The sequence below is a fragment of the Zea mays genome, chromosome 8 (genome assembly GCF_902167145.1).
Source record: "Zea mays cultivar B73 chromosome 8, Zm-B73-REFERENCE-NAM-5.0, whole genome shotgun sequence".
Lineage (NCBI taxonomy): Eukaryota > Viridiplantae > Streptophyta > Magnoliopsida > Poales > Poaceae > Zea > Zea mays.
This window is the reverse complement of record NC_050103.1, coordinates 171,625,357-171,651,038: the sequence shown is the minus strand read 5'-3', so window position 1 is coordinate 171,651,038 and position 25,682 is coordinate 171,625,357. Positions and strand designations below refer to the sequence as shown.

Genomic DNA, 25,682 nt, shown 5'->3' with positions numbered 1-25,682 from the left:
AATATAGATTGGCACTAAAGAAACATGTGTTTTTTACAATCATGTTTAATATTCATGGAGTTCATTGTCCTATCTTTCGATGAGTAGTGTTCTTTTTTTTTCAGTCTGTATCCACCTGATTTGTTATCCGTATCATTTCATCCTGAATCATCGTGACTTTTATTAAACGTCTGTTTGGTTGCTTGTACACAAGAAACGGTGGCTGCATGAGTGAATACAAAATAAATCATTCTAAGGCCATTTACCTACATCCGCGCATCCGCCAAAAATAGCCATAACTGGCCGCTATGTGTTGTGTCGATAGTAAATAGTGTTAGTGACTAACTACTGGAAACAAAAATATAATTAGGTAATGTGTCTTTCTCTCTGGACCATCACGTTCGTCAAGGAACAATATTGATCTTATGTTACGGATCCCTGATTTATCGAGTGATGAAGATGGCACGTTGACCATGTGTTTTTCTTTGTGTGTATATATAGTGAACATGTATGTGTATTCATAATATAGGATCAGTGTGCATATATTTAATTACATATGCTAGCATATTATACAATCTATGTATATGTAATTAGGTTGTCCTTGAGAGGTTGTTCCAAGAGGTGTCGGGGAGAATGAAAGCAAAACCTTGGACTGTGAACTCTATCATCTATGCCTCGGTTATCAGCCTCAGCTGATTAACATAATTCTTCCCAGAAAAGGAGGGCTCTCTTATGACCATTTCACCAAAGATGCAGCCTACCGATCACATATCAATAGCCTGGGTATACTCTGAGCAGTTGAGCTCGAATTGAAGTGCTCTGTACCACACGACTTAGTCTATCATGAAGTCAGTTTCAGTCGTGGTCCTTGCGAACCCAAAGTCCTCGATTTTCAAATCGCATTTGGCATTCAGCACTCGGCAGCATGTTGCTCGGCCTAAGGTCCCTGTGCAGGACATTTGCGAGTGGATGTACTTAGGTCCTCGGAGAAATTGTAGACGAAATACTGATCCGGTAAAACTAAAAGTAAGGCAACCCTTACACACAGGTTGTGGTATATTCTGTTGTGAAAGAAAAAAATAGAGGAGAACACATCATTGAACCTGATAATGATCGTCAAATAATAGCTGGTTTCATCGTAGACGATGATGAAGATCAGTGTGAATTGATTGCCAGTACGGTGGTCGAGGAGGTTGCTGATGCAGCAGCACCCGCTTCCAATTCCACGTGCGCCTTGTCCTTAGCCTCCTCTGCACCATGCTTGGTGCGAATGTACTAGTCCTCGGCGGTAGCGGTTCAGCCACCGGCAGCTTGATGGCTAACCATCCCGAAGCGCGTTAAGTGTGCTGCCTTATTCCATGCGAGCAGTCACCAACCTTCATCGCCCTGGGGTGCTTGGGATAAGCAGTCGAGCCGCCGCTGCCGCCGTCGTGGTTCTCTGCCTGCGCGGGGGGACTCTGGAGCCTGGACTCTAGACTCAAGCAGGTCATGGCTCCTTTGGATTCCTTGGAAAGCATGTCGAGTCGCTTCAGCTTCTGGAAAAATCGAGACATGTCGAGTTGCTGTAAGAGTCGCTGTAAGGCCAGCTGCTTCGTATCCGTTAAAAACTGATCCTATGGCCGGAAGATAAAGAGACGACGTGGATACAACAAGTCCCGCTTTGTATTGTATAGTAGTAACTGGAAGGCTCTGGACGCAGAGACCAACGCTTCGAGAAAGGGAGGCCGTTCAAATTGCATCGGATGAATACGATTCACGGGCAAACTGAGAGGCAACGTCGTCCGTTGATGGATCATGTTGCACACGATATTTTTTCAGCAGACGTGGATGAATGCCAACGCCCGTTTGCGTCACGCTTTATAGAGTAGTAATGGTAACGGAACAAGATTTAAATGTTTTTTCATAATTTTTTAGAAATTTAAATTATTTTTAGTTTTTTAAAAAATAGAGTACGATCGTAATCTGATTCGATTCTCACATTTTATAGTGTAAAAATTAGATTTTATTGTCATCCTTAAACATTACTCACACATAAATATACGAGAGGGAAGGAGGTGGATAAGGGACGCGTTTTTTTAGAAAAGATGAAAGAGTTGTTGGATCGAGTCTAATATCTGTTTTGGATAGGTTTACGATTTTTTTTGGAGTTGCTCTCCAATCGATCTCTTCACCACATCATCTATCTTATTTTTTATTTCAAAATCCAGACAACACAAAAACAATATTTTACATACACACTATGTTAAGCACGGCCTAAAAGCATCTCCACTAGTTACTAGAAAAGTTCCTAAGATTAATTAAGAGTGTTAATAACAAAAAAACATGTTCCAATACTTTCTTAAACGAGATCATCAAATATACCTACTTTCTAGATATTCCTATTTATGTCTCAAAGTTGGGAACTTGTTTCACACTAGCAATAATCTATTTCATTCATCAATCACACCGTAAAATCACTTATTTTACATCGAGCTAACATGATTTAAGTGCTACACTTTAAACGATCTAAGTTACTAAAATGATAAATTTACCATCCAGCTAACATGATTTAAGTTTAAAAATAATTAACAACATAAGAATTAGGAATTGTTGTTAGCTGATGTTATTTTTTTTTCTAATATAGATTTATCAACTTGCTAGAGTTTTTAAAGAACTAATGGAGATCTAATATGCCGACAGGTGGGCCTAGTGGCAGCACCCTTCCCTATTCCCATAATCACATTCGTGTCCGTTTCTCTTTTCCCTGAAGCCTGGATCTCGAAACCTCCGGTCACACATGACAGTTATCCGCAGTTGAAACCGCTAACAAGATACGAATCCCATTCCCATGCACGTTGCTTGGATTGGCTTTGAGCCGGTCCTTTGTTTAAAGGATCAGCAATGTTCATTTCAGACTTGATGTAATATACGGTTATTACCTCGTCTCTGTTGCATGCCGACATGATTTAAGTTTAAAAATAATTAACAACATTAGAATTAGAAATTGTTGGAAGCTGATGTTATTTTTTTTCTAATATAGATTTAGCAACTTGCTAGAGTTTTTAAAGACTAATGGAGATCTAATATGCCGACAGGTGGGCCCAGTGGCATCACCCTTCCCTATTCCCATGATCACATCCGTGTTCGCTTCTCTTTTCTCCCTATTCCTGTTCAGCGTTCACCGGCCCCTCCCCTCCCCTCCCCTCCCCACATTTCGTTGTGTACCGCAAACAGCAGAGAGAAAACGGAATCCCAGATCCACCCCTCCCCATCTCCATCCGCGGCCATGGCCTCCGCCGACGCCGGCACTTGCCCGTGGGATGCCCTCCCGTTGCACCTCCAGGAGCGAATCCTCTCCCTCCTCCCCATCACCGAACTACTTCCCGTTGCCGCCGTGTCCCGCGCCTTCCACCGCCTTCTGCGCTCCCCGACCTTCCATGCCCTCCTCTCCCCGCATCGCCTCGACGCCTTCTTCCTCCTTTCCCCACGGCTCGCCGTCCACCCGCTGTCCCGCCGCGTCCGCACTATGCCCGCGTTCGCCGCGCTCTCTCCTCCTTCCTACCCGCTCGTCTCCTCCCCGTCCCCATCACTCCTTATCACCTGCGCCTCACTCCAGTTCCTCCCGCCGATCCCCGACGGAGCCTACCTCCTATCCGCTATCGTCCCATCGCGCGGCTCCTCCACCTCCTGCACCCTTGTCGCCGTCATCACCGGCGCAGCCGCGCGTTCTTACACCCTGGACACCGGCGATCCCTCCCCGCAGTGGGCGTCTAGAGGCGATCTCCCGCTGTCTCTCACGCTCCTGGAAAACGCCGCGGTCTCCGGTGACCGCAGCAAACTCTTCGTCCTCGGCCGTGGCCCCGAGGCGCTCTTGGTTTTTCATCTCGTGACGGGGACATGGGAGGTGCTGCATGTTGTGATGCCACAAGGTCTCACTACGGCGCACCTGTTTCTTTTTGATGGGAGCCTATTCTTAGTAGGTGGTATTGAGAGCTTTGGAGTAGTGGATCGGGTGGTGGTCTGGCGGTTGGACGACGATAAGGTGGAGGAGGTGTGGTGGAGGGAGGTGAGCGTGATGCCGACGGAGGTTTTCGATGAGTTGCTAGCTGGTAGGTTTGGCAGATTCTGGCATTTTCAGGCTGCAGACAGATTGGGGATTGTTTGCTTGTACAATGCTGTGGATCGGAGGCTGGTCATGTTTGATGCGGCTGATGGCATGTGGACAGTGCTGCCACGATTGTCCGCGTTGGATGCATGCGAGAGCTTCAGGTGGTTTGGACATGTCTTGGAGCCAGGAGTTGAAATCTTGATGGGACTACGTTGGTGAGGCTTTGCTCTTAACTTGTAGTATTTCAGTTGAGTCCTGGCAGATTCAGCTTTATGCTCCTTGAGTCTTAATGTGAGTGTCTCTTTAAACAAGAATAAGTAGGCTAGCTAACGTTTAGTCTCTGTATGTGTATATTGATATAACTTTTTGTCATTTGCCGTTTATAATTCTCTGCTGTAAAAGCTGATTTCCATAACATGTGGAATTTTGTAGACATCCCGATGAAGATTTCATGCTAACATCATTAAATTCATAAAGCTAGAGTTACTAGAAGAGCTGTATGCAAATCCCTGGTGAGTACCAATGCATTAGAGCTCATGAAGGTTCTTTTTACTCAGCTTATCATCTTTTTCAGAAGCGCAAGCTGCATTAATAGCCACCTTTCAGATTTATTCACGGAGTGAAATTCTTATTGTCCTTTCCTTTGAGAGAGAAGAATTTTCATGGTTAGAATGTGTAACTTATCTATCAATTGTCATATCTCTCTTTTATTTTTTTAACTACGATGTACCCAACTTTGATCTGTAGTAGCTCCTCTGTTGGGACATAGATAAAAATCAAATATATTGATAAAACCATGTTAAATTTATTGTCCTACATGCAATATTCAACTTGTTAGCTGATAAAACAAGATTGTCCTGGTTCCGCAACTTCGTTCTGTGAGAACTATTTGTACATATAGGTATTAGTTTTATAGTAATAAACATAATTGTCGGTGTACGAAACCCGGGTCCCTAGGGCCACAAGTCAGTAGAGGATTGATGCCAGGTTCATCCACCACGAGTTAAATAAAGCTCCACCCCGCGGGACAATCCCTCGAAGTTGGGCAAGGCGGAAACTTGCGGAGGGGGGTCAGGCGAACCAGCGAAAACCCACTCGAGTGGATTTCACGTATCTGAACTGACCACACCGACAACTTTACGTACGTCTCATTAACTACGCCAGCCGGCGGAGCGCGATGCAGGTAGTGTTGGTCTTTCCCCACCACTCATGACCTACAAGACCTAGGCCTGAGTTCCTAGAAGGTCTACGACCCCGTAGGAGATAAGGGACCGGCGGATAGGCTACAAAGGAGGGTCGGCGTAGGGAGAGATGTGGACAAAATCCAGTAATGATGGCACTCTGACTTTTGTCGCCAACACGGATCGCACCCTACTCAGGAAATCTCGGAGATATGCCAGAAGACCTATGGGAAAGGGCACTGACACACGACAAGATTTACCGAGGGTGAATCCCTTTTTTACCTCACATTACGCTCCCTTCTGGGAGAAGGCATTGTGAGAAGGTATGTCCCAGTTTCCAATACCCATATATGTTGGAAACAATGTAGACTAGTTTCATCTCTATTTAACTCATTTTACCCTATGAAACTTTGATCATCTCTCTCTTCATTGATATTGTGCCATGTCCGGATATTTGGTAGTTTTGTAGCTTATTCAATGCTCATGAAACTTATGAAACCTCCACTAAGACTGGCCCGAGAAACACAAACTTTGACCAAGATAGGTGGTGACCTCTGCTATCATTAAGAGAAAGGTTTCCCTTGTATCCAAGTGGCTTTGAATAAAGAGAAAATTTGAACAAGTAATCCCATGCAAGTGTTACATCATAAAAAAATACATTATCTTTACTTTAGCTGGGGAAATGAGCAGCAAGGATGTTCGTTTCCAGGTAGAAAGCTGTGTGTGAGCCTGTGACATGTTATGAGATTTAAACAATATGAGTTTTTGTTACTGTTTATTGTCCGCATCTCATTTGGGAGTTTTATAAGGCATGATTGGTTGTCCGCTCGCGTTCATCCACGCTCTCCGCATGCGTTGACCAAGTGACGGACAATGTTTGGTTTCCTGTATACATGAGGTCAGAGACTGCACCCGTAACTGCAGCGTAAACTAGAAATAACTCTTCTAACTGTATGCACAGATACGCACAGAAATCCCGTTTTCCGGCGGGCCAAGCGCACATGAGCCACACTACGCTTATCCAGCTAGCCAATCAGGCGCATAGTGATGGCCTCGGGACACTATAGAATATATGGCGAACACTTACCATCATTTTTTGTACTGAAAACGAGCCATACATTCTTCTGACATGTTCAGAAATGCATTTGTATTGCTTATTCTTCAAACTGCTAAACCAGGAGTTAGTTTAAGGGAAATGTCACAGGCACTGCATCCACTAGGTATCCTTCATTCTTGTGAATAAAAATGTTATAGAATTTGTTGCATAAAGCTACTTTTTTTTGTTGCTAGAATTCGTTTCCTTTTCTTTTAACCCCTATAGGCACAGTGTATCAATTTGGTTATTGATATGCTCGTGATTTCAGCTGGCCATTAAGGTAGATATGTGGACATGTATATAGTAGATTGGTGTAGCTGTTTTAGCTTTTTTTTTTGTTAGTGGCAAATCGATGGATCAAGTAAAGTTCACTTCATATGGACCAAGTTGTGAATATTTTCTATTGTTCTCTTCTCTTTTCTTTTCTTTATTTTTTGCTTAGTCTAGTTCTACAAAAAAAATTCATCATACAGATTTTGTTATTGGCTTGGTCTATTCGGCAGAAAAAGAAGGAAAAAAAACTGGTGGAGCAAGGAAGTCTCATAATCCGAAAGATAACAAGTGATATCTACAACAAAGCTCATGGATGGAAGCCGGTCGATAGACGCATTCAGTGATATTTTGGCTGTTGTTCTGTCTTTTTGGGTTCATCTGTTTTGTTAGATGTAATCTGGCTGGCTCTTTAGTTTGGTAAAATCTTAGCTAAGTTCGTCGCTGAAGTTGTCAGAACCAGGCTGCCTTTGGTTGGGTTGTTTTGGTCCCTTCGGTTGAACATCAGTTTTCAGGCGGTCTGAAAACATTTCCTGCTATGGAAATGTTCCTCTATTTTAGCTGATAGTTGCGTATGTCTTGTCGGCTTGTAGTTGATGTTGGCTTGTATGGTTGTGTAAGAACTTTGTCCTTGTCTATTTCCTAATGAAATAGGGGTGCTCTCCTGTGTCAAAAAAAACAGATTTTGTTATTGGCATTCTCTTTGCTTATATATTGGCCATCTCCAGTAAACGGCCGTGTAAATCCCAGGGAGCGCAGGCGAGGGCAGCCGTTTGCCAGCGCAACCACGCTCTAATCTGCAGCAGTGGATCAAACAAGGGTGAGGCCAAGAATTAGGCAGCTAAGTTTCAGTGTAGTTTAGCAGAACTTGACACCAGACACGTAAAGGGAAAGGTCACCTGTTATAAGGACACAGCGGCACAAGTCCACAGCCCTGAGCTCAGGACATCCTGAAGCCAAGCTGGTGACTCCCTTGTCAGTGATGCTATCACAGCAGCCAGGTTCAACGACTGCAGCTGGCCACAGTTACAGTCCAGGCGATGGCCTGCAGCACCAGAACAGCAGGAATAGCAACGCAAGCGCAAGCGAGCTACGCTCTGCAAACGAAGTACCTGTAGCGACCTGTCCGAAGCTGCCCTCACGCACCCGCACAGATTCAAGCATCTGAGCTTCTTGCACTGGCTAGAGAGGAACACGAGAGCCGCGTCGCTGAAACTGGAGCACCCAGCTGATGTTGAGACGAGGGCACCTGGGCGCCTGAGCGTACAAGGACCGGTCGCTGAGAGCCTGAAGCTTCTGCCAAGGTCCAGCTCGCGTAGATCGTGGCAGTAGTTTGTGCAGCGCCGTCGGCTGGAGCAGGGCCGTAATATTTTAAACCGCTTGTTTGCGCTTCTCGCCTCCGGACGCGGGGACGGGAAAACGGGAGGAGTGCGCGTGCGCCGTCCGTCCGGACCGAAGAGAACTTAGGGAAATATGGTGATGTTTGGTTCGACAATTTAGGTAAGTAATCAATTTACATCGGTATCTTTTACGTAACTTTATGTTTGGTTATAATATTGCATAACCCTATGTTTGGTTGTAATAGGCTGCAATCAATCACCGTGACATCTGTTACAGACTTGTGAAAAATCATTACCGCTCCCCACTAGTCGTGATTCAATGCCAAGCTGTTCACCTCGGTTGCAACCAAACAAAACCCGCTGATCATTGCATGTAACAGATACCTAGGGTAGATATTCCCATTAACGTTGCCTCTTTTGTGGCTGAACCAAAGCAGCATAATGTATTCCACCGTTGCCTATTTTTTCTGGCCACGGACTGATACCTTACCAGACGGCAATGCTCAAGATGAGTTGGCGAGGCAACAAAGACAGTCTCAAGGTAAACTCTCGATATTGCCCTTGCCCTTTCAAGTCTCTTTCGTTGATTGATGTTTGGTTGTCTGGTACTGGCAAGTAACGCCATCGCCTGATGGACATCATTAGAACGTCTACCAGAACGGCCGCATGTGATTGAATAATATTAATACTTCGGATATAGAGACAGCAATATCTCCTATGTATCAGAAATGTCGATTAGAGTTATAGAATACAATAATAAAATATGTACCAGCATGCATCACTAAATGTAGTCCAACCAAAAACGCACATCTGTCAACGAAATATTATCGACCCAATTCACACAAATACATTAGCTTTCTTTTAGCAATTATATCACTTAAAATATCCAACATCGTTGCATAGGTGGCAACAAGCACTGTCGCATGAAAAGTCCTTGAAAAGCATGTTCACACTCACAACCCATTTCTACTGATAGAGAAGAGACAACATACTACCTAAGCTCTATGATACTGCCAAACAGTAGTGTTTTTGGAGCATGATGTGCTCGCTTAACTTGTCTCGGTCTTCTCTAGGGCTGAAAATAAAGATTGATACATCTATAAGTGGTGCAGCCATAAATGAAAATCACAACGTGAATAACAACTCAAAAATCAACTTACTGTTGTAGTTGAGCAACTTCTCAATGAGGTCAACATGTGTCATGAGCATTCGCCTGCAGCAGTAGCGGAACAATTCCAAAGCATCCAGAGCATCCCTGGCAATAGAAAGCACAGAAATTAAGATCATGGATGCTATCAGTTTATGTCATAGCATTATGATGAATGGAATTTGTGGATACAGAAGACGGATAATTTTTAACGATACTTGACAGAAAATACAATTCAATCAGTAACAAGGATTTGGAGCCCTTATATGCTCAGGGAACTGAGTAGGTCACAATCTTTACCAACTGCAACACATAGCACAAAATTTTTTAATACACTAGTATATTTAGGTTATTGTTGACATGAGCTTTCCTTGAATGATTGGTGCCAATAGTGCAAACGAGACAGTAGATGGACAAGTTAGGAAGGGGCTCAACTCCATCTCTTAGGAGCATGGTCGATTTGTAACCACGGCAACCAGTGTTTGCTTTAGGGTCTCCTAACCTAGCAGAAGTGCTATCGCTAATTAGTGAGGAGATGCAGTTTTGGAGTATGAGCAGGCTCAAAAGGATTATCCCATCTTATCTGCCCTCACGTCAGAAGAATAAGGCTGGCTCTTGATATGATGATATGTAGCTCCCCACTCCCCAGCATGTTGGAGGAAAAATCACAAATAAACATATATGAAGAATTGCAGACATGGAGGTACATTTCCATATAGTAAGATCTTATGGATTTTGATCCGGATGGCCCCAACTTAAGAAGCCCGACATCAGACAGCCACCTTAAGGGTAGGGATAGAAGGGGACTGGGATAATAGATCTATTTCTTCCTTGATTGATTGATATTTGAAAGACCACCTTTCCTTAGGCTGTCTCTAGCAACTTAGGTCATCTCCAATAGATCCTCTATCGCATTCCCTATCTCATTCCTATTTCAAACTCTACTCTGCAAACAGTGTCAAAAAGTGTCATCTACAATTCCGCGTCCCCTATTTTACACGTTCCACCGAAGACAACCTCATCCTATCTCCCATCTCATCTTCTATTTTAAACTTCACTCTATAAATAGTGCAGTCTATAGTGCAAAACAGTGTTTTGCACGACCATAAGCACGATCAGCTAGAGACAACCTTTTATAGCCATTTCTTCTTGCTTGATTTAATTGATACAATACCCCTCCTTGTATCGCTAGAGCCTTACTCGACTCCCAAAGCAAGATAGCTCATCTTATCTCTAACCAAAACCCTAATGAACCTTTAATACTAACTGACCAGCCTATATGGCCTAGCCCACTGCACCCATGATAGGTGTCCACTTGTTTAATGGATTTAGTATCTTGGGCTCACAATCAAGGGCCTGTTTGGCTACAATGTTTCTCAAAACCATGGTTTTACAATACTATACTTTACAATTGTCATGACAATACTATAGTTTTGGTCAGTTCTGAAAATACCATGGTTTTCAGAAACATTGTTTGGATACAATATTGTAAACCATTATATTAGGCAAAAGCTAGTCATGCCATGAAATCTTTGGGTTAGAGTGGAGTTTCCAATACTCTAAAAATATCATGGTATCTACTATCTAGAATATCATAATTTTGAAAACATAGTTTTCAAGAATGCAACCAAACACCTGATGGCAAAAAATGCTATGGTATTACTAAAAATCATGGTATCGCCTAGAAACTACAAAATTACTTCACTCACAAACAGGCCCCAAATGTGTCTTCTATGTACTGTTAAACATGTTCCTTTATGTAGGATCATATCATCTGAACTCAGGGTTCGTTTTGGTGTTTTAGTGCGGTGGTTGCCACCTCATCTGAGCCCTGGGCGTTAAGTAAAGATGAGAGTAGTTGGTTTCAGGATAAGAATGGTTTAAGTTTCACAAACTTCTGTAATTTCGTTGTCATGAGTAATAAAATTCAGTTCGGTGTAAAAAAATGTATTATTAAACATAAATAGCATTAGTAATGATTAATTTCAGCTAACAACATTCAGGATGTATAAATACAATAGAAGGTTAAGCATGAGATCCTAGTTGAACACAAAAATTAAAAAATGAAGTTACGGACATATATATCTTAGCTAATCTGAATTAAGATAACATGTAGGTGTAGGGAGGCCACACGATGACAATTTGAAAGCATACAAATAAGGCTTATAGGCTACAAATCTCTTAATTCTGTACAAAGAAATCCACCTACAGATCAGTGACCTCTAGTCAGTAAACTGTTAACGATTGTCAGGCATATAGTCAAGGGCACACTGCTACTGCTGCTGAATCAGTGTACCTAAGCTCTTACTGATTAACTACAGATCAATACACTCTATTGGTTATCTTTGTCGGTAAGAAGATATACAGCATATTGCAGTGTCATTCTTGACAGCCTAGAGTCCGAATTTTATAAATAAAAGATTACTGAAGTGTTGCAATTAATATGAGCTACCACACTGAAGAGAATGTACAAATGATCTCGTATGCCAGGTTTCACAACAAATTTTAGGAAAGAGCTGAATTGACAGAACTAATAAATGAAATATTTATTTATATATACTATATAGGGAGAAGAAGCATGGTAAATTTATCCTTTTGGCTTGACGGCTTGTGCAGTTGTGTTCAGTTATCCAGGAGTAGCATATATCTTAACCTCATAGCACGTTGCAACAGAAACACCACTCGAGATGCAGTGATAAAACCGCAACATAAGGCTTGTGATAAAAAGACACGAGGTTTTACCCTTCTGAGTAGTCGGCCTGGAGGAGGTCGAGGTATAGATCCCACTTGTTCCCAATAACCTGAAATAGCGAGAAACAAACGCACCTTAGTTCAACTCACTTTTCACGGTAATGTCTCCCCCCCCCCCCCCCCGAGATTCTCAACATAAGAACAAACCTAACGAAAAATGAAAACCCTAAGGAACGTCGTCACCACCAAAACCCTAAGTCGCAGTCGTGCTCGAGACGCGGCTGGTAGTCGGGTAGTCTAGCAAGCGGTGTACCCGAATCACGACGCGTTGGGTACTTCAGTGCTGCAGACCCAGAGGGGTACGCCAAAACCTAGAGGAATCAACATAACCCAAACCGGACGCGCGAAGCGTAGGAGGAGTCCGGAGGGGCGTGTTACCTTGCCGCAGGTGAAGCAGCGCACTGGGATAATCATCTTCACCGCCGCCGCGGACTCCCGCTGGAGCACGGAGCTAGGGAGGGGGAAGGGTTTGGACGTTTGGTCGTTGCCTCGTTGGTCGTGGAGGTTGTGATTGTGAACGAAAGAGAAGCGAGCGAGGCAGCTATAATAGTAAGCACATGTGATGGGCTTTGGGCTGGACGATTGGGCCTAGCACACCAATTTCCATCTCTTTTTTTCTATCTCAAAGGCCTCATATCATGGCTCATAAGGCCATTCGGTGGTAGTTTCAAGATGACACATAAACATAAAAGAAATAAAATCTTGGTTGAAACAGTCTCACGGTAGAGAGTTTTATTTGGAAAATATAATATATCTAGAAAACAGTGTAAACATAGTTTCATCCCTATAAAACTTGTTTCATCTTTTTCTTCGTAAAATAGTGACAAATGAGGGAGCGAGGAACCCGTGACACTAGGGACTAGTTTGGGAGCCACAAAATCAAAGGGTATTAGAGTTGCTAGAATCCTGTTCTTATTTAATTTTGAATAAGAAAAGGAATTCTAGCTCCTCAAATACCCTCTGATTTTCTGGCTCCCAAACTAGTTGTAAAAGAAGGGAGGTGTCACACCCGGATTTAAGGGATAAACCCGGGTGCATCTCATATATACGCCAAAAAGGACAACACATATAATAACACAGTGTATAGAGATAAATGTCACAATATCATTAGAGTACTTATTACATAGCGGAAGTCTTACAAAATAAAATATAAATATAAAACGAACTAAAGTCCATCCTTGGCACCATAAAGTTGACTGGGAGACGACGACCTAGACCTCTCACGAACACATCGCACCATCCTCCATGTGCCTCATCCTGTGGTGCATGTTCTTGACCTGTGGGGGTGTGAGACAACAAGGGTGAGCTCACGTATGTTCATCGCTCAATGAAAGGGAAATTGGGTTAACTATTTCCTATAACTAATTTTGGTGGTTGATAATCAACACAAACGTATGGACTAACTACATTGCCTAGAATTCGTGTATTACATGTGCATAAGGTTCAACACAAACCAATAGAAGATTCAAGTTAGGGACTCAATTTGAAACGGAGCAAAGAACTTGAGTGTGCTGAAAATTGGCGCACCGGACTGTCCGGTGTGCCACCAGACAATATCCGGTGCACCAGGTTGTACAACTTCAATCCAGCCACTCTCGGGAGTTTCAGGGTGTGCTCCGCTATAATTAACCGACTGTTCGGTGTGCCAGCGGAGCAACGACTCTCTGGGACCAACGGTCGACTCTGACAGATGAACAGTGTCACGGCAGAAGTCAGAGCAGGAAGTTAGAGAGGCACCGAACTGTCCGGTGCCGCAAGAAAACAAAGCTCCAACGGTCGACCCAACTCCGAACCCTAACGGTTGGGTGACGTGCCAGCGCACCGGACAAGGAACAGTGTCTGTCCGGTGGCGCACCGGACTGTCCGGTGCGCCCATCACCAACAGCCTCCCCAACGGCTATAGAAGTGGTTGGGGGCTATAAATACCCCAACCACCTCATTCATATCCACCCAAGTATTCCAAACATCTCATTCAATACAAGAGCATAAGACTCCACTTTAAGACACATCAAATAATCTCTAAGCCTCCAAATCAACTCAAATTCATTAGGGACTTGAGAGAGGGTGTTTTGTGTTTTTATTGCTCTTGTTGTTTGGCTTGGCATTTTTCTTTTCCCATTCTTATTCTCAAGTGTTTTGTAAGCGAAGCAAGAGACACCAAGTGTGTGGTGGTCCTTACGGGGTCTCAGTGACCCGTGAGATTAAGGAAGAAGGCTCACTTGATCTAAGTGACCGTTTGAGAGAGGGAAAAGATTGAAATAGACCCGGTCTTTTTGACCTCCTCAATGGGGACTATGTTCTTTAGAACGAAACCTCGGTAAAATAAATCATCGTGTCACTCGTCTTGATTCTTGTTTGATTTGTTTTTCCTTTTATTTTGGATTTGAATTTAAATTTAAAGCTAACTCCGGTTTGTAATGTGTGTTTAAGTTATAATTCGAGCGAACATTATCATTTCAAAATCAACAATTGAGCGAACGTTATCATTCCGGACAGGAACACTAAACACGAAACATGTGACGGTTCAGGTTGGGAAACGCTGAGGCTAAGGGCAAGACAAGCTCGAAGCAGGGGTTATCCAAATGTACGATGGATCAGATGAAGTCATAAAGGGGATAGAGGATCCGAAGCAGAGAAGGAATAGCAATGGAGAAGGTCCTGTCAAGAAGACACTTACCTGGCTTGAGCGTGATTAGATTGTCTAACACATGTTGGCTTGCAGGCGGGCGGAGACGAGCAGCGGGGGCGAGGACAGGGGCGGGGGGCGATTGTGGTGGTTGGCGCGTGAGCTTGGCTGACCTATCGAGTGCGGTGTGGTCAAGAGAGGAGGGGAGGGAGAGGTAGCGGCGGTGGCGGCGCGGACGACGGGGGCGCCGGGGGGTCGCCAGTTGCTCCGGGAGCGAGACCTCATCTCCATAAGGTTGCCAGCCGAGTCACCGTTCCATACAATTGATCACTCCCCTTGTATTTTGATCAACACCGGTGATAGAGTATTCGTGAACCTCTGGAATTATCTGAGATTCGTCGCGCGGCTTCGTTACTTTATTACTCCGCAGCTGCGCATCGCCATTTTAGTATTCTGAAGCTCACAACCGCGCCATATTAGGACAGTTAATGCTCCACGCTTTATTAACGTCTGTTATGTTGCTCTTTCTGCAACTTGTATTACCCTTCGTACTAATCTACCCCTAGCCAGACTTCGAGTGTTCTTGCGCCAGAGAACACCGACGCGGCTGCGGCTGTAACTGCGTGGCTACTGGAGCTCGCGGCCAACAACGACTCCACGGCGCTCGAGGACCTCCTCGCGGCGCGTACTCCGACGACTGGATGGAGTGCCCCTTCGTCCACCCCGGCGAGAACGCGCGGCGGCGGGACCCGCGCAAGTTCCTGCAAGAAAGAAGCTCACTGGCCTCCAACGCCAAGATCAAAATCGATGACATGGATACAGGACGACGTGCTGCCACCAATTTCGTCAAGAAGTGCCTGCGTTGCGGTGAAGTTGGTGAACTGGAGCACGGGCGAGTGGTCAGAGAAAGTCTTGTATGCCGCGAGCTTGAGGGACGAGTGACGACGGCTAATTGTAGCTGGGGAAGGAGGGGATGGACATGAGGAAGGTTGCGGCGGGGGTCGGCTGGTGCCGGTACTGGTGGAGGAGGCCGGGCGACTGCGTATCAAGAGGGGGCTTTGTGTCGATGCCTTCTTGGAACAGCACCGGAAACGGCGGCGGCTGGAAGGAAGCAGACTCCGGGGATAAGAGGCCGAAGGCCGAGGACGCCTTGTTGCCACCGCCGCCACTGTTGGTAGTTTGCGACACCGCACCAGGGGACGACATGTCAGAGGCAACGCCGCCGAGGTGGGGATCGAGCGTGAAACCCAGAGGGTCCGCTGCCGGGAACCCGAAGCCCACATTGTCGAGGAGCGGCTGGTGGTGCACGGGAAGCGGCGGTCCTGACTGATTCAAGTCGCCGGCGGCCCCAATGAACCAGTTCAAGAACGTCTGGTCCTGCGCCGCCGCAGCGGCGTTGCCGAGCATGGCGTCCCAGCTGTCGGCGACCACGACCCCCCATGTCGAGGCCGGTGGGACTCGGCGGCAGCTCACAGCCGCCGGCCCAGTCCTCCTTCCCGCCGCCGCCGCCGTGAGAAGTATGAGCTCTCGTGACCTGGGCTCCGGCGCCTCCGTCCTGGTTGGCTCACCGGTTACCTCTAGCTGGTCCAAATGGGGAATCCCCCCGAGCACACCAGACTGGGGTGCTGACGCCGAGAAGCTTGGCCGCCTCAAGCGATCCTCGTCCTTTGAGCTCCGGAGTGGCGCCAACGTGGTTAAAGCAGGGATAAAATTGACTTTTACTATACCTAATGGAAGGTAACAGAGCGCGGGGTATTAACTGTCTCAATATGGCGCGGCCGTGAGCTCCAGAATACCAAAATGGCGATACGCAGCTGCGGAGTAATAAAGTGGCGAAGCCGCGCGACGAGAATGTTACAATCTCAAATAACTCGAACCTGTGCTATACATCCCGAAATGCCCAGAACGGAACGTGCTTAGATCCAGTTTTTTGATACACGCCACGGTGGCATACAAGACCCTGTTGTATTATTTGGATAGAAAAATAGAAGATAGCAGGGAAGGAATCTGAAGAAGGCTCCTTCAAGAAACTGTCTCCCGTCCACTTGTGGTGGTTCTTGTTGCTGATCTGCGGTTTTTGCAATTCATTCAAGCTTATGTTCGTAGCTTCTGCGTGAGGGGAAGGGACCGCTTGCCTCGCCCTCGCCACTCATGCTGAAGCAATCCATTTTCTTCCGTGTCCAACTCAACTCGTCAAGAATACCCGGAAGGCGGATTCTTTTCAGCTGTCGATCGGTTTAGTTGCGCTCCTTAATTGATCCTTGCCTGTGCTCGTGATCGCAACTCAGAGCACGCGCTCTTCGCCACAGCGTCGATGGCGGAGAATGAAGAATGCAAGGTCCTCATTGACCAACAAGGGAGCAACGATGTCGCCGACCCACACCCACCGTGCGAGGAAGAAGAAGACGACGACGGCGACGAAGACGATAGCTGGAGCTTCATCGTGGTCCTCAACCTCGTCCTCGGCGGCACGGCGCGCCTGAACGTGCTCCTCCCGACCGCCACCATCCTGGCCTTCGCCATCTTCGCCCCTCTCCTGACCGACGACGGCAAGTGCAGCACCCGGTTGAACCGCATCCTGACGGCGGCCTTCGTGGCCCTCTGCGCCGCGTCCTGCGTCTTCTTCACGCTCACCGACAGCTTCCGCTCCGCCTCGGGCCGGCTCCGGTACGGCGTGGCGACGCCGGCGGGCATCCGCACGTTCTGCGGCGGCCACCGGAGGAGGAGGAAGGGGCCGAGGGAGCCGGAGCTGTACAGGCTGCGGTGGTCGGACCTGTTCCACAGCGCGCTGGCGCTGGTGGCGTTCGTGACGTTCGCCGCCTCGCACCACGACATGGTCCTGTGCTACTACCCCGGCGTGCCCCGCAAGGTGGTCAACACCGTGCCGCTCGTGGTCGGCTTCGTGGTGAGCCTCCTCTTCGTGCTGTTCCCGTCCAGGAGGAGGGGCATCGGGTACCCTTTCCTGCTCCGCACCGACCTCGTGTACCTGCGCCGGTGAAACTTGACGGGCCGCGCGGCGGCTGTGCGCCTGCACGATCCGGAGAAGTCTGACCGTGATTTGTACTCCAGTTCACATACACGGAAAACTCTACATGGTTTGCATTGTTTCTCTTCTGAATTTGTTTCTCATTCAGCGCTAAGCTGCAAAGAATGGCAGGGAGAGACAAGTGTGTCCCAGAAGCAGTCTGGAGCGTAGCTGTAGTTGCTCCTAGACATGTTGCTTGATCATTCTTCCGCGTCCGGATCAGGCTCAAGGCCTGCAATTTGCTTCAGTGGTTTCCAGACAAAACTTCTCCTGCATGCGTCCAGCACCAGCAGGACGACGTAGTGCCTTAGCCACAAGTGTTCCCGCATGGGAAACTAAAACGTGGAGATAGAGACGCATGTACCAGTTGCCGCATTCCGCGATCACCCTGACTTTGGGCGCGGATGTCTGGGAGAATGGTTAGGAACTGCAGCTCAGCCTTGGACAGAACCTGCATGGATAGTTGGATGCCACCAGCCAGAGGCCAGAAGAAGAGGCTCAAGAACAGAGCACCTCGGTAAAGTCCCGGTGGATGGAGGTGGATCGGAGGTGCGTGCAGTGTAAGCAGCTAGTGCACCTTGGCTTAGATGATCTAGACGAAACCATGTTACGTAACCCATTTTCAAGACACGGAAAAACACATGGAACCACCGTTAAGACTCGAGAGTAATTTATTTCACCTCCATTCATATTATACATCTTTATTGATTATTTAGACACATCATTTAATATTTAGATACATCATTTAATTGATATTGTACCCTATGAAACCATGAAGCGAAACTTGTTTATTCTTCATTTCAACTTATTCTTGATGACGTGACAGCATTGAAAATAACTCAATAAAACTCATATTGCGAATATAATTAGCATTTTCCAAGCATTTTGTGTCTGTTTGGCACGGCTTCGTCATCTTACGTAAAAAAGTTGTACGTTAGACATATAGTTCAATTTTATGAAATCCAAATTCATGAATCTAACGACCAGACTCACTATTTTAGTAAAACTCGCCATGAGCTACTCTACCAACTCAACTTCGTAAAAACTGACCACCCTAAACCTAAGCGTGCCGTGACTCGCCACTGGCCGTTATGTCGTGTCTGGTTGAGACCTGAAAAAAACCGTGTTTTCTTAGAGGAGGAAGAAAGGAACCCATAGTCCCCATATACACCGCCAAGCGCCAAGTGGAGCCTACCACAAGAGTAATGTAGCCCATTTTAACTAAAATACTCTTGCGTGGACCTGAAAGTGTTAGTTAGCTGAACACTTTTTACGGTAATTTTTAGATTCATCAGTAGATCTGTTCTATGATAAATCTAGATATAGATTCAGTTTGTAAGCGGTGATAGGTTCATGTTTATGCTTGTGCATTCAAAATGTTACGACAATAGTCTTTTTGGGCGACGCTTGCTGCACTGGCCTGTGGCCCAATAGACTGATGAAACTATCCAAAGACTTCAACACCGGGGCATGTAAACACATGCAGTCTTCAATGTAACTATAGATGGCCAAATGGGCCGTGCTTAACGGGCCGGCCCGAAGCACGGCCCGTTTAATAGTGCCGGGTCGGGCCCGACACGACAGCCGTGCCGTGCTTGGGCCGCTGTCTCGGCCCGCAGTGCCGGCCCGGCCCGGCACGATTATATTTTTTTTATTTTATAAAACATAGTATATATATATTTAGATTTTATATTTGCTATTTACAACAAATACGCTAGAGTTCTACTGGTTAGCCTCTTACATTTAGTGCTCCCAGCTTAGAAGAGGGAGGTCCTGGGTTCAAAACCCCACTACGTCCAATTTTTTTGCAGTTTTTCTGATTAAATGGACAACGTGGGCAAATTAAACGGGCCGGCCCGGCACGGCTACCAGGCCGGCGTGCCGTGCCTGGGCCGCATCTGTGGCACGTGGGCCGACCGGGCACGGCCCGTTTAACTGTCGTGCCTAACGGGCCCGTGCCGGGCCGTGCCGGGCCGCCCGTTTGGGCACCTATAAATGCAACACCATGCGCTTCTCGAGCACAGAGACATGGTTAGTAGTAGTATTTTTTTCGAGAATAATAAAGGGGGAAAGTTTGGGAAAAACAAATACAGCCGACTGCACTGTGTTCTGTCGCTCATAAGTCATAATGCCTAGAGAGCCCTTTTTCTGGACATACTGGCGGCAGCAATGATAACGGCCAGATTTGCCTTGTTACCGACGTTAATTACAGATTTTGAGTTGCTAACTACTATAATACTCGCAAGGATTAAAAAACGATATAGGAGTACACATACCAACCAGTTCTTTGCTCGATCCAAGACGTCAAGTTGGCGGTGCAGATCAAAAGGTAGACAGACAGCGAGCTACCCCGTGATGGAGCGAGGGAAAAAGCGCCCGTCTTTTGTGCCCACATGGACCCAACTTTCTCATGCTTCTTGCCTCCTTGAGCTTGAGGAGTCAGCCGTGGCCACTGGCCAGCGCACAGGATGACCGGAGGACATTGCTGCAAGGATTGACCACCCCTTTCTCCTGATCAGGAAGCACACAGACACAGGTCGTCAGTTCAGGACGGCACTGGTCAACGTGCTGTTGTTCGACGTCGGTGTCTCTGCCCATCACAGCCACACATCACACTCGCACAGGTCAGGCTCCGACATCCGAGGCTCCGATCCGATGCCAAGTTGCCAGTCACTCGCTCGATCCGACTGACAGGTTGGTCCCACGAGCACCCACTCCACGGGCGCTTAAAACACACACGACACGACTAAACGATAACACGAGCACATTGGCATCGCCGCCTCCCTTGAGTTGAGCTCCGCTTTCGCTTTGCATCGGGTTCTCGTCCGCTCGCCCACCGGGATGGCGGCGGTGTGGAAGTGGAAGCATGCCGTCTTCCTCGTCCTCGTCACCATGATGCGCCCGCAGGCGGCCGAGGCCGGTGGCGCCGCCAACGCCACGGCGGCGTGCCCGCTCGACCTGGGCTACGTGGCCACGCTCCCGTGGGACCGCGCGCCGTGCGAGCCGCCCGTGACCAACGGCACCGCCTGCTGCATGACGCTCCTCTCGGTGTTCGCCGTGGGCCTCGCGTCGCGGCTCCGCGCCACGGGCCGCTTCCGCCTCCCGTCCGCGCGGGCCTCGGCGGCCTGCCTCCGCGCCTTCTCGGCGGCGCTCGCCGCGCCGCCGCTCTCGCTGCCGGCCTCCCTCGTGCCGGGCTGCTTCCCGGTCCAGTCCCAGTTCGCCATCTCCCCGGACTACTGCGCCGGGGTCACCACCGCCGCGGAGTACGTCGCGGTCGCCGGAAACGCCTCCGCCGCCGGTCTCAACGCCTCCTGCGGCGCCGACGTCACCTCCATGTCGCTCTGCAACCGATGCCTCGCCGCCGGGGTCGACGCCTCGGCGCGCCTCACCGCGGCCGCCGGCAACGAATCCAAGTCCCTCAACTGCTTCTACCTCACCGTGCTCTACGCGGCCGGGATCTCCAGCTCCGCCGGCCCCGAGTCCCCCGTCACTGCGAGGTGTGCCCTCGGCCTCGCTCTCTCCACGCCTCCCCCAACCTCGTCGCCAACCTCTAGCTCCGCCACCCACACCACCAACATCGCAGTAGCCGCCACCGTCCCGATCGCCTCGCTCCTGCTCGTCTCCCTCGTCGCTCTCCTCGTCTGGAGGTATAGGCATGAGCTCTCCAAGGACAGACGGAGCATCCAAATCTCGGAGGAGCGGCGCTCGCGCCCGCGGCCAAACACCGGCTCCGTCATGTTCGACATCTGCGAGCTGGCGAAGGCGACCGGCGGTTTCGCCGAGCGCAACCTCATCGGCCGCGGCGGCTTTGGAGTCGTGTACCGCGGCGTGCTCGTGGACGGCACCGTCGTCGCCGTAAAGAAGATGCTCGAGCCCGACGTGGAGGGCGGCGACGAGGAGTTCACCAACGAGGTGGAGATCATCAGCCACCTCCGGCACCGGAACCTGGTGCCGCTGCGCGGGTGCTGCATTGTCGACGCCGACGCTGACCCCGACCCCGACGAGGGCAAGCAGATGTTCCTCGTGTACGACTACATGCCCAAGGGCTCGCTGGACCAGTACATCTTCGACGACGCCCAAGGCAGGCGGCGGCCAGCGTTGTCGTGGGCGCAGCGCAGGACCGTCCTTCTGGACGTGGCCAGGGGGCTCGAGTACCTGCACTACGGCGTCAAGCCGGGGATCTACCACCGGGACATCAAGGCGACGAACATCCTCCTGGACGCGGACATGCGCGCGCGCGTGGCGGACTTCGGCCTCGCCCGGCGGAGCCGCGAGGGCCAATCGCACCTCACGACGCGCGTCGCCGGCACACACGGCTACCTCTCGCCAGAGTACGCGCTCTACGGGCAGCTCACCGAGAAGAGCGACGTGTACAGCTTCGGCGTGCTGGTGCTCGAGGTGATGAGCGGTCGCCGCGCGCTCGACCTGTCCGACCCGTCCGGGGTCGTGCTGATCACCGACTGGGCGTGGGCGCACGCCAAGGCTGGCCGGCCGGGGGATGTCCTCGCCCAGGCGCTGCGGAAGGAGCCGAGCACCAGCGTGGCGGCCATGGAGAGGTACGTGCTTGTCGGGATCCTGTGTGCCCACGTCACGGTGGCGTTCCGCCCGACCATGCCGGAGGCACTGAGGATGCTGGAGGGGGATATGGACGTGCCCGACCTGCCGGACAGGCCGCAGCCGTTCGGCCAGAGGATCGCGTTCGACGAAGGCGAAACCAATTTCAGCGCCTCATCGATTCTGAGCGGCGGCGGCCCATTCGTGGACTTTGGAGACATGCTCAGGTGATGCACGATGGCAGCGGCGACGATGGTTGCGTGCAAGATGAGTATCCACAGTTTTCACATGCTGTGCCACACTGCCGCAAGTGTATGGTTAACTGGATTTCAGAGTGATGTATAGCGTTTCAGCTAATGTAAATGGATTGTATGCAACATATAGTGAAAAGCTAACAGCGTGTTTGGTTGGATGGTTTGACTCATCCATCGTGGACCGGCTCCGGATGGAGCGGTCTTGCACTTTTGTTGGGGACTTGTTCGCAAATGCTAAGAATTAAGAACAAGGCAACACAAGAAATGTTAGGTGTTAAGGTCCTTCGTCCTCCATAACAATATATCCCTTCGGGATATAGAGCATCTCGGACGAAGGTTACGAAGGACATACCTTCGTAAGCATAATAACGAAGAATGAAGCATTTGCATAAATCATAGAATATGAAATAAACATCTAAATATTGTCAAAGGATTATCTCTACTTGTATTAATGAATACAAATGACTTTGAATTACAAATGTACCTTCGGTCCTGCGGAAGGCAAAGGTACAAGCGTGATGCGAAAGCAAATGACAGGTTCACGTGAACAGTACAGAGGTACTGTTCATCTATTTATAGGCACAGGTCGCAGCCTGTGACAAATTACAATTATGCCCCTTGCGAAAGTTTATAGCATTAACTCAGACTCATATGTATAAAAAGGTCATTCTATCTCTATGTCGGTTTAAAAACGCCGAAGCTCCATGAAAAGGGACCTTCGGCCATCTCTTGGAGACGACTTCAGCCGAAGCTGCTTCTTCGTGTGAGACCTTCGGCGCACCGAAGCACGACCCCAACAGTAGCCCCTTTCGCGGTGCTAGATCGTTCTTCGTAACGAGCTTGACCCGTGAAAAAAAAACCTCTTCAGCTTCGGGAAGCCGAATGTCCAAAAAACACCTTCCCTGAGCTCGTTGCGGAGAAACGATCCGACTTCCGAGCGCGTGTCGGTCCCACCTTGCAGAGTTACTGTTTGATCCTTGCGGTCCACTGCGCAGCGGGTACAAGCTACGGCGCGCCTGGTGTAACAATTCCGCCGCTTCGCCTTCTTTCCTGCAGTACTATATAAACAAGCAGGTAGGTGTGAAGTTACCACAGCATTCATTGCTATTTGCACTGTTTTGCTGCCGAAATTTTCCATCATAGCCGAAGCTTAAATCCCAAAATCGAACGAAGGTCCGTCTCGACACTTACTTCGTCAGAAAGAAGAGCTTCGGAGAGAAGAAAAAAGTAAAAAGTTTCTGACTTGCCAAACTTAAAATCAAATGGCGAGAATTCGATCTACTGCCAAAGTTGTACGTGAGGGAGACGAAGCCGAAGGTTCAAACACTGTGCCCATCTCCGAAGCGATGCAGCGCTCCGGTCTAGTGGCTGCGGAAGAGAGGCCTGGTACCGAAGTAAACCCGACAACAGCCGAAGAAGAAAACATTGATGGGACTGACTCCGGAGATGACTACCACATGTCTACACCCAGCAAGCCCAGTCACCTGGATTTTGGAAAATCAACTGTTTCAAAGGCTGACCTTGCGAAGATGATAAAGGCAGGTTTTTTCAAAGAAGATCAGAAAAAGCTACTTCGCTTCGGAGGAGAGGAGACTACCCCGAAGCCAGAGAAGGATGAGATTGTAATTTTCAAAAGCTTTTTAAAAGCTGGGCTGAGATTTCCTCTTCATGGAATTATTGGAGATGTGTTGCAAAAGTTTGGCATTTATTTTCACCAATTGACTCCTAACGCCATTGTTAGGCTTAATGTTTATATTTGGGCTCTCCGAAGCCAAGCTGTGGAACCGTTTGCCGACAGCTTCTGCCGAGCGCACGAATTACATTACCAAACGAAGGCCAGAGCAGACGGACTACATGATAACTTCGGCTGTTACAATTTTGCCTACCGGAAGACAACAAAGTGTCCTGTTATCAGCTACCGGAGCAAATGGCCAGCAGGCTGGAAGTCTGAGTGGTTCTACGTAAAAGTTGACGAAGACAGAGAAAAATTGGTACAAAGTCCTCTGGAATTAATCTTCGGAGAGACAAGGCCACACTGCCACATCGGCGATTTAAAGGGTCCTACCTGGGCCGCTCTGGGTGAATTCGAAATTATTTCAGAACATATTGGCACCAGGGATCTGGTTCAGGAATTTTTGGCATTCAGAGTTTTCCCTACTTTAAAAGAGTGGGAGATGCCGAAGCTGGAGGGAGAGAAGAAGGATGGGGAGCTTGTTCGTCTGCCTTATCACTTTAAATTCAAGAAGTACTTTAAGAAACCCTGCAAAGAGTGGTTGGACACAGTTGAGACAATGTGCAATGAAATCTTGGGGAACTACTCCAAAAAGGAGGATCAATTAATGACAGCAGCCTTCGGCACCCGACCGAAGCGAAGGCTAAACCGAGTATTCGATGCCCTGGGCTTCGAGTATCCAGACTATGAGCAGTTGAATAAGGGTGCCGAAGGCCACAAAAGAAAAAGAGTGGCTGAAATTCTGACGAAGGATGAAGAGCAACCAGCAGCAGAGAAGAAAATTCCGAAGAAAAGGAAAATATCAACTCCGAAACGGAAAATATCCGAAGAAGAGAGAACCCCCACACCGCCTTCTACTAGCGACATAGAAGAAATTTTAAAGGTAATGACTGAACCCATGCCTACGAAGCTAAGTCCACTAGAGCTCCAACTGACGAAGCTTTTTCGAAAGGTGGACAAGCCGGATCAGACGAAGACAAGCAAACCCAAGCGGCAAAGAATCATTGCGGTAACTGAAGTTATCGATAAGACGCCGCCAAGGGCGTCAATCCAAAAAACGGCAGCTGCCGAAGGTGCAGCAATTGTCGAAGGCGTAGCTTCGGGGGTCGCGGCTACCGAAGCCGCTACAGCCGAAGATACAAACTTAAAAACCACGATTACGAATATCAACAAGATTTTGGAAGACATGGCCGCGGAAGAAACTGGTGCTACTTCTGAAAAAACCATGGCCACAGTGCCTGAAAAAGGAAAAGAAATAGCCGAAGACCCTTCGGATGACGAAGCATACACTTTCCAGAACTTAGTTGGGCAAAAACTGACGAAGGAGGAAATAGAAGAACTTAAAGAATACGCCAAGTCTTGCGGGTACAAGTCAGGTGCCCTCCTATTTGGGGGTGTAGATGATGAACAACTGGGCTGCATCCGGGACTCAGCTGGGGCTAAGGTCATCGGTACTTTATCAAAGAGTATCGGTTTTCCGAAGCTGGAGTCAGACATCAGCCGCTACCGACGACAACATGTCGTTGGTAGTTTATTTTATTCTAACTTCAAGGTGAATGACTTGTTTCTTAACCTTTATTGCTTCTAATAAAAACATGACTGACGAAGGTTGTGTTTGTGTAGAGTATGCTATTGAGCAA

The 25,682-nt window shown here is 48.1% G+C and overlaps 4 protein-coding genes across 11 annotated transcripts; 3 read left to right on the top strand and 1 right to left on the bottom strand.

The window, feature by feature from the left end:
- The first annotated feature begins 3,125 nt into the window (after nt 1-3,125).
- On the top strand, nt 3,126-7,292 carry LOC100283664 (F-box domain containing protein). Of its 7 annotated transcripts, none has more exons than XR_004851795.1 (3): nt 3,126-4,281; nt 4,499-4,578; nt 5,446-5,570. XR_004851795.1 is itself a non-coding variant. In XM_020542159.2 (2 exons), coding segments are annotated over exons 1-2 (1,038 nt in total). In that variant the 5' UTR covers nt 3,126-3,244; the 3' UTR covers nt 4,500-5,570. The 7 variants fall into 7 exon arrangements, 2 of the variants coding, with proteins under 2 accessions (XP_020397748.1, NP_001352624.1); XR_004851794.1 differs by lacking the exon at nt 5,446-5,570 and adding an exon at nt 6,847-7,292 and having other exon boundaries at nt 3,141-4,357; NR_158576.1 differs by lacking the exon at nt 5,446-5,570 and adding an exon at nt 6,847-7,284 and having other exon boundaries at nt 3,166-4,281.
- Nucleotides 7,293-8,144: 852 nt separating this feature from the next.
- On the bottom strand, nt 8,145-12,384 carry LOC100286035 (uncharacterized). Of its 2 annotated transcripts, none has more exons than XM_035961510.1 (4): nt 12,230-12,384; nt 11,843-11,901; nt 9,114-9,208; nt 8,145-8,668 (listed from the first exon to the last, which is right to left on the bottom strand). In XM_035961510.1, the coding sequence occupies exons 1-4, from the start codon at nt 12,263-12,265 to the stop codon at nt 8,604-8,606; spliced, it is 255 nt and encodes an 84-aa protein (XP_035817403.1). In that variant the 5' UTR covers nt 12,266-12,384; the 3' UTR covers nt 8,145-8,603. The 2 variants fall into 2 exon arrangements, with proteins under 2 accessions (XP_035817403.1, NP_001149707.1); NM_001156235.2 differs by lacking the exon at nt 8,145-8,668 and adding an exon at nt 8,813-9,028 and having other exon boundaries at nt 12,230-12,364.
- A 4,075-nt stretch (nt 12,385-16,459) lies between these two features.
- LOC103636425 (protein DMP7) lies at nt 16,460-17,761 on the top strand. Its single transcript, XM_008658777.3, has one exon. It carries the CDS (start codon nt 16,792-16,794, stop codon nt 17,473-17,475), a length of 684 nt encoding a protein of 227 aa, XP_008656999.1. The 5' UTR covers nt 16,460-16,791; the 3' UTR covers nt 17,476-17,761.
- Nucleotides 17,762-19,775: 2,014 nt separating this feature from the next.
- Nucleotides 19,776-22,474, top strand: LOC103636423 (probable receptor-like protein kinase At1g11050). Its single transcript, XM_008658776.3, has one exon. It carries the CDS (start codon nt 20,344-20,346, stop codon nt 22,285-22,287), a length of 1,944 nt encoding a protein of 647 aa, XP_008656998.1. The 5' UTR covers nt 19,776-20,343; the 3' UTR covers nt 22,288-22,474.
- Nucleotides 22,475-25,682: the final 3,208 nt, after the last annotated feature.